Source organism: Tamandua tetradactyla, chromosome 5 (genome assembly GCF_023851605.1).
Source record: "Tamandua tetradactyla isolate mTamTet1 chromosome 5, mTamTet1.pri, whole genome shotgun sequence".
Taxonomy (NCBI): Eukaryota; Metazoa; Chordata; class Mammalia; order Pilosa; family Myrmecophagidae; genus Tamandua; species Tamandua tetradactyla.
In genome coordinates this window covers 8,033,031-8,044,224 of record NC_135331.1, presented here as the reverse complement: position 1 = coordinate 8,044,224, position 11,194 = coordinate 8,033,031, and the positions used below count along the sequence as shown (strand labels likewise).

The window sequence follows — 11,194 nt, the reverse complement described above, 5'->3', positions numbered from 1 at the left end:
ATGTTTACAACCTCCCAAACAGAAATTCTGTACCAATTAAGCATAATTCCCCATTCCCAATCCCCACCCTGGCCACTGGTAACATGTATTCTAGTTTCTGACTCTATGAACTAGCTTATTCTAATGATTACAAATCAGTGAAGTAATTCAATATTTGTCCATATGTAATCTGGCTTATTTCACTCAACATGATGTTTGCAAGGTTCATCCATGTTGTCACATGTATCAGGACTTTCCTTTTTACAGCTGAATTATATTCCATTGTATGTATATGCCACATTTTGTTTATCCAGTCATTTGATGGACATTTGAGTTGCTTCCATCTTTTGGCACTTGTGAAGAATGCCATTATGAACATTGGTGGAGAAATATCTCTTTGCGTCCCTGTCTTCAGTTATTTTTCATATGTACTTAGAAGTTTGCCAGGTCATATGGCAATTTTATACTTAACTTTTGTTTTCCACAGTGGCTGTATCATTTATATTCCCACTAACACTGAATATGTACTCTCCAATACTTGCTTTCCTTTTTTTTTCTTTTTAATGGTAGCCGTTGTATTGGATGTGAAATGGTACTTCATGGTTTTCATTTGCATTTTCTTAAAGGCTAATGATGTTGAATATCTTTTCATGTGTTCCTTGGCCATTTGTGTATCTTTGTAGAAATGCCTATTCAAGTTTTTGACCCATTTTTTAATTGGGTTGTTTGCCTTTTTGTGGTTGAGTTGTAGGATTTCTTTATATATGCTGGATACTAAATATTTTTCTATTTATAATATTCTGGATATTACTGGATATGTGGTTTCCAAATATTATCTCTCATTCTATATGATGTCTTTTTACTTTTATGATGAAATCCTTTAATGAAGACCCATTTATCTATTTTTTCTTTTGTTGCAAAAATGTAAGAAACCATTCTCTAACACAAGGTCCAAAGATTTTTTCTGTGTTTTCTTCTAGAAGTTTTACAGTTTGGGGTCTTAGAATTAGGTCTTTGATCCATTTCGAGTTAATTATTATATGTAGTATGAGGTATGGGTCCACATTCATTAATTCATGGATATCCGGTTTTCCCAACATAATCTGTTGAAGAAACTATTCTTTCCCCATTGAGTGGTCTTGGCGCCCTTGTCAAAAATCAGTTTGCCGAAGGATTGAAGTTGTGAGGCATGCTAGGTGAATGAACCTTAAGAGCTATATGTTGAATGAATTGTCAGGAACAAAAAGACAAATATTTAAAAAATCAATTTGCCATATATCCGAGGGTTTATTTCTGAATTCTGAATTTATGTCCATTGGTCTGTATTTCTGTTCTTGTACCAGTATTATACTTTTTAAATTACTGTATCTTTGTAATAAATTTTAAGATCAAGAAATGTGAGTGCTCCAACTTCATTCTTTTTTCAAGTTGGCTTTGGCTATTTGGGGCCCCTTACCCTTCCATATAAATTTCATGATTGGCTTTTCCATTTCTGCAAAGAAGGCTATTGGGATTTTGATGAAGATTTCATGTTGAACATGTGAATCACTTTGGGTAGAATTAACACCTTAATGATATTTAGTCTTCTAGGCCATGAACTAGGAATGGCCTTCCATTTAGTTGTCATCTATTTCTGTTAGCAATGTTTTGTATAAGTCCTTTACATCTTTGGTTAGATTTATTTCTATTTAATTCTTTTAGTTGCTATTGTAAACAGATTCTTTTTCTTGATCATCACTTCAGATTGATCAGAAAAATTACTGATTTTTGTATGTTAATCTTGTACTCCACCACTTTGCTGCATTCATTTATAGTGCAAGTAGCTTTGTTATGGATTATTTTTTGGATTTTCTGTATTTAAGATCATGTCATCTGCAAATAGTGAAAGTTTTACTTCTTCCTTTCCAATTTAGATGCCTTTTATTTCTTTTCATTGCCTAATTGCTCTACCTGGCATTTTCAGTAAAATGCTGAATAAGGGTAGTATGAGTGGGCCTCTTATCTTGTTCCTGATCTTAGAGGGAAATTTCTAATCTTTCACCTTTGAGTAGGATGTTAGCTGTGTTTTTTTTTTTTAATATGTGCTCTTGATCATGTTGAAGTTTTCTTCTTTTCCTGTCTTTCAAAGCGTTTTTGTGAAGAAAGGGTGCTAGATTTTTGTCAGATGCCTTCTCTGCATCAATTGGAATGGTCATGTGGTATCCCCCCTTTGTTTTGTTAAAGTTGTATATTATATTAATTGATTTTCTTGTCTTGAGCCATCCTTGCTTACCTGGGATAAAATTCACTTGTTATGGTGTATAATTCATTCTAATGTGCTGTTGGAGTCTGTTTACAAGTAGTTTTGTTGAGGATTTTTGCATCCATATTCATAAGGGTATTGGTCTGTAACTTACTTTTTCTTATAGTGTCTTTATCTGGCTTTGGCCAACATCAGGGGATGTTGGCTTCATAGAGTGAGTCAGGGAGTGTTCCCTTTCAGTGTTTTGGAAGAATTTGAGCAGGATTGGTGTTAATTCTTCTTGGAATGTTTGGTAAAATTCCCAGTGATGCCACCTGGTCCCGTGTGTTTCTTTGTTGTGAGGTTTTTGATTACTGATTCAATCTCTTAAACTTGTTCTTGGTCTTTTGAGATCTGTTTCTTCGTAAGTCAGTGTAGGTAGTTTGTGTGTTTATAGGAATTTTTCCATTTAATCCAGGTTATCTAATTTGTTTGCATAGAATTGTTCATAGTATCTTATAAAATTTTTTTTATTTTGTGATGTTGGTGGTAATGTCCTGCCTTTTTTCTTCTCTTTTTTTTTAGTTATCTGTATTCTCTGTTCTTTTCTGTGTCAATCTGTCTAAAGATTTGTCGATTTAATTGATCTTTTTAGAAAACTAACTTCTCATTAGCATTGATTCTCTCTTTTGTTTTAGTATTCTCAATTTTGTTTATCTCTGGTCTAGTCTTTATTATTTCCTTCCTTCTTACTTTGGATTTAGTTTGCTCTTCTTTTCTAGAGCATTCATTTGTGAGGTTAAGCCTCTGATTTGAGAGCCTTCTCTTTAATGTAAGCATTTAAAGCTCTGTCCCTCTCAGCACTGCCTTTGTTTAATCCCATAAGTTTTGATATGTTATGTTTTCATTTTCATTTGCTTCAAGATATTTCCTAATTTCCCTTTTAATTTATACTTTGACCTATTGGTTGTTTAAGAGTACATGGTTTAATTTTCACATATTTGTGAATTTTCCATTTCTTCTTGTTACCCATTTCTAACTTTATTCCATTGTGATTGGAAAAGATGCATTTTTTAAATTTCAGTATTTTCAGTTATTGAAACTTGTTTTGTGACCTAACATGTGGTCTATCCTGAAGAATGATCCATGTGCATTAGAGAGGAATGTGTATTTTGCTCCTGTTAGGTGAAGTGTTGTATATGTGTCTATTAGGTCTGCTTGATTTAGTATATTGTTCAGGTCTTCTATTTCCTGTTGATCTTTGGTCTACATGTTCTATCCATTCTTAAAAGTTGTATAGTCAAGTCTCATAGTAGTCATGTAGAACTGCCAATTTCTCCATTCTAATCTGTCAATGTATGCTTCATAAAATTTGATGCCATGTCTTTTGGTGCATATAGAATTATGTCTTCTTTTTATCAGTTTCTAGTGGCCTCTTGTGTCCTTTGCAGCAGTTTTGACTTGCAGTCTTTTTTATCTGAAGTTAGTATAGCTATCCTAACTCTCTTTCATTTACTATTTACATGGTTTATTTCTGTCCTTTCACTTTCAGCCTAATTGTGTCTTTGAATTTAAGGTGAGTCTCTTGTAACAGCTTGTTGTTTTTTTAGCCAGTCTGCCAATCTCTGCCTTTTGACTGGCATGTTTAATCCATTTACATTTAAATTAACTACTGATGATGCAGGACTTTCTTCTGCCATTTTGCTATTTGGTCTTTGTCAGACTTATGCTTTTTTCCCCCTCAATTCTTCCGTTAATTTTTGTAGTATACCATTATGAGTCCCATTGCATTTCTTTCTGCATTTATTTTTCATATATATTTTTTGTGGTTACCAAGGGGCTTAAATTTAACATCCTAAATTTATAACAAATCACATTTGATCTGATACCAACTTAATTTTAGAAGTATGCACATATGCTGCTTCTATACCCCTGCATCCCTCCAACTCTTTTTTGTTACAAATTATATCTTTATGCATTGTATGTATCAGACCATAAATATAGCATTGCTTTTTATACCTTCACATTTTAAAACCTGTAAGAAGTAAGAAATGAGAGTTACATGCCAAAAAATACAATACATTATTATTGGTATTTGTAATTACCCATGTGTTTGCCTTTACCGGAGATATTTATTTTTTTATGCTGCTTTGACTTACTGTCTCTTGTCCGTTCCTTTTAGTCAGAATTGCCTCTAGCATTGCTTGAAGGAAAAGTCTAGTAGTAATAAACTTGCTTAGCTTCTCTGGGAATGACTTACTCTTTCCCTCCTGTTTTGAAGACAGCTGAGCCAAATAGAAAAATTCTAGGCTGGCAGTTGTTTCTTGCAGGACTTAGATACTTCATTCCACTGCCTTCTTGCTTCCAAGGTTTCTGATGAGAAATCAGCATTTAAATCTTTTGGGACTTCATTGAACCGAACACATTGGTTTTTCTCTTGCAGCTTTCAGGATCCTTTCCTTGTCCATTGCTTTTACCAGGTTGATACTATGTATCTGTGTGTGGGTCTCTTCAGGTTTATCGTATTTGGGCTCATTGGGCTTCTTGAGTGTGCCTATTCATGTCTTTTGTTAAATATGGGAAGTTTTTTGCCAGAATTTCTTTGAATATCTCTTCTTCCCCTTCCTTCCTTTCTTTTCATTCTGGGACTCCCATTTTGTGCACATTGGTACACTTGCTTGTTTCTTACAGGCTTTATTGCTTTTTTTGTTCTTTTTTCTTTCTTTCTGCTCCTTGGTCTGCTTCATTTCAATTGTCTTGTCTTTGAGTTCTCTGATTCTTTCTCCTGTCAACTCCAGCCTGCTTTTGAAACCCTCTAGGGAATTTTTCATATCCGTTATTATGGCCCTCAAGTTTAGTATTTCTGCTTGTTTCCTTTTAAAAATTTCTTTCTCTTCATTGGTATTCCCATATTGTTCTCTCATTGTTTCCTGATATCCTTTATTTCTGTCTCCGTGTTTTCTTTTTTTCTCCTTAAGCATGTTGTGGTTCATTTTTCAAATGTCTTTGTCAAGTATGTCCAAAGTCTTGTCATCTTTGTTGATGATTTCTGGATTTTTATCTTGTTCCTTTGGATGGGGCATAATTTCTTATTTCTTTGTCTTGTAATCTTTTATTGCACACTCTACCCATTAATATTTTCAAGTATTAACTCTGTGGCTTAGTCTGTAGGCCGTCTGTTCTTAAGCTTATATTCAGCTAATGATGTGACAGAGACTTCCTTCAGTACCAGGAGCTCACAAAAACATACAGACCAATGGGGGAAAAAAACCTTTCACAGTCTGCAAATTGGCTCTCCATTGACTTGTACTCTTCTTCAGAGTTTAGCTCTCCTATTAAGAAGATCAGCCAGAGGAGAATGTGAAGTGCAGGGTCCTCTCTGTCTTTTCTGAGCATATGTCTTGTGCCAAGCTTGTGCTTGCTTAGTAAGTCCCCTTTTTATAGGAATTCAGGTATTCTCTTACTCTGTGAAATAGGCTTTCTCCACCTTTCTGTTGCTTTATTGTACAACTTAAAGCAGGTAATCCTTCTTTCCAATCCTGCTTTGACTTAATTGTTTTTTACACTGCTTTAGAGCCCTCAAGCTGCTTCTGCCTTCAGGGCAAGTTCTTGGAGGGTGACCTCGAGACAAGTTTCCTAGTCCAGGCTTTCAGGCTGTGACCTGATAGATCAGCACCAACATACAGGATCGCCAGTATATGCATAGGGATTACTGTGCTCCCTTTGGAACAGGGTTAGGGAGACCCACAGTGGTAGCTCAGAATGGCTTCACATAACACTGGGGAGAAGGTTAAGAGGAGGGGCCAGCAAAGGAACCACAAACTTCTGCCATTTTTAAAGCTGTTTTCTTAATTCAGTACTTACCCAATTACTGCAGCCCTTTAACTGTTTTCCAAAGTTTTTGAAGAAAGTGGCTCTGCCAGTTTTTGTTGTTGTTCAAAGTTTCTGCGGGCAACAGCACCCTGAAGCATCATATGCTGCTATGTTAGCTGACCAGGACCCATACAGGTCTTTTAAGAATTTCCTTTTGTTTTCCCTTTGATATTGTTCTGATAATTACAATAAGAGGTTGTGGATGGATTACATACTTCATAAACAGGAGCATGATATCTGCAAATTCTTTTCTTCAGATCTGCAAATCCAAGTGACACATCTCCCTGGAAGATAAGAGAGCTTCATTCTCAAGATATAAAAGGTTTGTATTACTTTAATCATATTGATACAAAGTTACTTATGAAGTCCATAGAAATTTCTGGACAAAAAAGGCATTTTAAATTTATTTACTCTCTTGTAGGAGCCTGGAGCGATACCTATGTAGGGACTCCTCAACAAGAAGGATTGACATACCTGGAATCCAAGGAGCTTGCTTCCTGGAAAGGCTCCTTGTCTGATGTGTAGGTGGCAGAATGTCACACTGACTCTTCAAAGGGAGGCTATAGGACATCAAGACCAACAAGCAGTATCTCTTCCTCTACTACAGGGGACACTGTACAGTCCTTTTTCTAGACGTGAGAAGTACAAAATTATTCTACGAGAGGAGGATTTCACGGGCTTAAAAAACCAAAGGTTTACACCTTGGGAGCCCCTTGGAATGTTGACAACTCAGGATCTGAAAGAAAGTTCTGTGTTATTGAGTTACAGAATTTATGTGGAAGTAAATGTCACTTTATAATCAGTAATAATACTGAGTGAGGAACACTATGCAGGAAGAAACCTTCCATAGAAAGATAGGCAGGGAAAAGCTTAGGCCAACCTTAAAATTACCAAACAGAGCAAGCCTGAGATAAACTGCCAAAATGGCCAAATAAGAGACTTTATGAAATAGCAATCCTGTAACTATAGTAGTTCTAAGGAAAATTTCTCCTCTAAATCACGATACCAAATAGGAAAAATGATCTACAAGTGCCCCATGTGTAGGGAATTCTTCTCTGAGAGAGCAGATCTTTTTATGCATCAGAAAATTCACACAGCGGAGAAGCCCCATAAATGTGACAAGTGTGATAAGGGTTTCTTCCATATATCAGAACTTCATATTCATTGGAGAGACCACACAGGAGAGAAGGTCTATAAATGTGATGATTGCGGTAAGGATTTTAGTACTACAACAAAACTGAATAGACATAAGAAAATCCACACAGTGGAGAAACCCTATAAATGTTATGAGTGTGGCAAAGCCTTCAATTGGAGCTCACATCTTCAGATTCATATGAGAGTTCATACAGGTGAGAAACCGTATGTCTGTAGTGAGTGTGGAAGGGGCTTTAGTAATAGTTCAAACCTCTGTATGCATCAGAGAGTCCACACAGGAGAGAAACCTTTCAAATGTGAAGAGTGTGGTAAGGCCTTCAGGCACACTTCAAGCCTTTGTATGCATCAGAGAGTCCACACAGGAGAGAAACCCTATAAATGTTATGAGTGTGGTAAGGCCTTCAGTCAGAGTTCCAGTCTTTGCATTCATCAGAGAGTCCATACCGGAGAGAAACCCTATAGATGTTGTGGATGTGGTAAGGCCTTCAGTCAGAGTTCAAGCCTTTGCATCCATCAGAGAGTCCACACTGGAGAGAAACCTTTTAAATGTGATGAGTGTGGAAAGGCCTTCAGTCAGAGTACAAGCCTTTGCATCCATCAGAGAGTCCACACAAAGGAGAGAAACCATCTCAAAATATCAGTTATATAAAAAATTTTGCTAAGAGTTAAAAAATCTTAAAACCCCCAAGTGCCACTAGGAAGGAAACCCTGTAAATACCCACATCGACCCAAAAAATACTTAACAGCAGTTCTTAGCAGACCATTCTTTTTGAAGAGGCATATAGAAGGTTGATTTTTTATTCATGCCAAGTGTGTTCCACAACTTGACTTTGAATACAAAATCCCTGTGAATCAGCCCAAGACTGAGCTTCTGTTAGGTTCTAGTTGTGAATATGCGTTTCCTGGAATTCCAGCACTATCCCTCAATAGATGAAACACTACATAAAAATCATGATCATTGCCCAACCCCCCTGAGTCACCTTCCATCTACTTTTTATTTAAATTTATCTCAGACGCCTCGCCCTTTAGGAGCTCATACCCTTCATTCCTCTTAATTCAGGCATAGTGGTTAATTCAATTGAAACAGACCACTCCCACTAAGATAGTGTTCTGGTATTTCTAAAGTTACCACTTAAAATTCAACTATGTATCTTTATATATATTCCATTATTTCTGAACCCACTCTAACTGTATGTCCTCAAAGTACCCGTAAATATCCACCCCTTCCTAGATGGCATTGAATTTCATTTTAGGTGACTCATAATTTCCATTCTATCAAAGAAGCCATTGGCAGGCATACATGCCCTTGTACTTTTCTTGAACTTTTTTTCTAATTTTGTGATTCTGCTAATCACTGTGTTTCTGTTTTAGACTTATTTTCTAGTGGCTACATTACATATTTTTAACTTGAATTTTTTTTGGAAATAGCTGAATGTAAATAGCAGGGAAGAGAAATAAGCAGAGTTAGAACTTTTATCTGCCCAGAATTGCCCTCTTTAGCTCCTTTTGTACCATATGGCGGCCCCTTATGTAGCTAGGGGGGACCATATGAGAAGTGGATGGTAGGAGGAGTCATTAATAATATGTAGTCTGTTCCTGTAATTTGGGCAAGAATGTGTAGGAGTCCTCCATGCCACTTCATTGAGGATTATGTATCAATTCCTTTTTAAGCATGATTGACTATTGTTAAACCATCATTCTTTTCTTTACTCATTCATTCAACAAATATTTATTGAATGCCTCCACTGTGCCAGGCACTGTGCTAGGTGCTGGGAATACCACTGAATAAGACAGACAAGGTCCCTGCTCTCATGGAGTTTACTTCTGGTGGAGGAGACAGATGATAAGCAAGTAAACAAATAAATAATGTAGTTGCGATAGTGATTAAAAGTGCTATGAGGAAAATAAAATAGGGTGGTGATTTAGAGTGGTGGGGTGGGGTGGGGGTGGGGGCAACATTAGATAGCAGTCAGGGAAGGCCTTTCTGAGGGGTGGCATGAAGCCAAGACCAGAAGGATGAGAAGCACCAGTTGGCAGAATGTCAAGGCCTGAGCCAGGGAGGACTTGCTGGTGCCCTGAAAACAGAGAAGGCCAGGCAGCTGGACTGTAGTGAGCAATGGGGAGGGGGATTGGTACTGAGTTGCTCAGTATCTCTTTATAGGCCTTTTGTTTGTTTGTTTGTTTGCTAGATTGATATTAAAAACTCATGTGGAGGAACTTAAGGAATGTTTAGAAGACCAAAAGTCCCCAATGACAAGAACAAAAAGCAACCAATTTTTAACTTTGTTTCTCTTCTCATTCCTATTTTCATTGATTTCCCACATGTAGTCCTTTTGCTCAGGAAGTCTATGGGGAAATTAAAGATCTCTGAAGCTCTGAAATGGGTGATCAGGTTAGCGATGTCTGTCAGCCATCTAAGAGGTTGGAAAATGAACTACTCAAAATATTCATTGAAATACTGAAACAAAGTTTGGTTTTCTCTCTATATATTTGAATTATTTCTTCTGTTTGACTGGAAGGGGTTTTTATATAACTAAAACACATAAAGGAAATTTAAAAGGATCACGTGATTCAGTGGGTGGGCCATGAAGTTTGAAGGTGAATTTGTCAGTATCTGGATTTTAATCCAGACATCTCTCCTAACAAACCTTTGGTAAATCATTTCACGTACATTTCCCCTTGAAAAAAGAGAGGGCTGACTTAGTTATTTAATAAAGCCCCTTCCAGGCCTGAATTCTGAGACTATGATTTACGGTAGTGTCTCATCACTCCTTCACATCACAGTAGTATGGAGCGTTAGAGAAATGCCTAGACTTTTAGTTGATAGAGAACCAGTTGAGATATCATTGATAGAGTTTTAGTTTTAGAAAAATTGGTTTGATTTCTAGCTTTATTACTACTAGTAAGTATGTGAGCTTGGGCAAATTGCTTAATCTTTGAGTCTAGTTTTCTCACAAAATGAGGATATTAGGCTAAATGATTTCCAAGTTTCCAGCTAGTCCTAGAGTTCTATATTTCTACATAGTTGAATTATTTTATCATGCTGTTGCTGGGGAATATGACTAACACTTTTGAAGCTACTAATTTTATGTCAAGCTTTAAAGTCCATAATTGTTATCTTCGGGAAATATTATTTGACCTACGGTATGTCCAAATCAATTTAATAAAATCACTTTATAACAGGGTCTGTGTTTTACATGTAGTTGTGTGAATTCAGTGGTCATTATTTGTGTGAGGGTAAAACTGTGAGAGAGTGTGTGGTGGAGGACATGGTGGGACACTTGAGAGTAGAAGGGGTGCTGTTAATCCTTTCAGGACAGCAGGCCTAACTGGGGCTGTCCTAGGCAAAGCACAGCGTTAGGGATCCTGGCAGGTGTCCCAAATGAGTCGGGTAATAAATGATAAAAATGGGTCAAGAATAATTCAAATAGGAGCCACAAGGTTTATGCCAAACTGGAGCAAGCATCACCTGTCAAAAGAGGGCAGCCTCTACTTAGCTGTTGCCTTTATTATGGAGCACAGAACTAAAGTTTCTATGTGGTTTGCTCTTTAAGAAAAAGCAATCTAAAATTGTACATAAAATTTATTTCAACATATTGGCAACTAATTCATGTTCCCTGTCTGACCCACCTCAGACATCTGTATTATCTACCTGGTGCCCGTAGGAATTTTTTTTTTGATTGGGCAGGCTCCAGGAATCGAACCCAATCTCCGACATGGCAAGTGAGAATTCTGCCACTGAGTCACCGTTGTACCACCCATCCATAGGGATTTGAGTTTGCAAATCCTATGCTAATCCCTAATGACTATAGGCCATGTCTGTTGGGGTGAGGCATCCTCTTAGCTGAACTTGTGGTGATCAGTGTTCTATGCAAGAGTCTGTAGCAGTGCTTCTGGCATCTACTAACTTTTATAAGGGCAAGTCCGCATTACAGTTCTGGCACCAAGGTTGGGTGCACCCCAAAG

The 11,194-nt window shown here is 37.0% G+C and overlaps 1 protein-coding gene across 11 annotated transcripts in view; it reads left to right on the top strand.

The window, feature by feature from the left end:
• ZNF664 (zinc finger protein 664) overlaps positions 1 to 10,413 on the top strand; it is a 58,474-nt gene extending 48,061 nt beyond the window's left edge. For all 11 annotated transcript variants that reach the window (XM_077159622.1, XM_077159616.1, XM_077159621.1 and 8 more), the window contains 2 exons: positions 6,331 to 6,395; positions 6,495 to 10,413. In XM_077159622.1, the coding sequence (XP_077015737.1) occupies positions 7,092 to 7,877 (786 nt within the window). In that variant the 5' untranslated portion in view covers positions 6,331 to 6,395; positions 6,495 to 7,091 and the 3' untranslated portion in view covers positions 7,878 to 10,413. The remainder of the gene's footprint in view (positions 1 to 6,330; positions 6,396 to 6,494) is intronic.
• Positions 10,414 to 11,194: the final 781 nt, after the last annotated feature.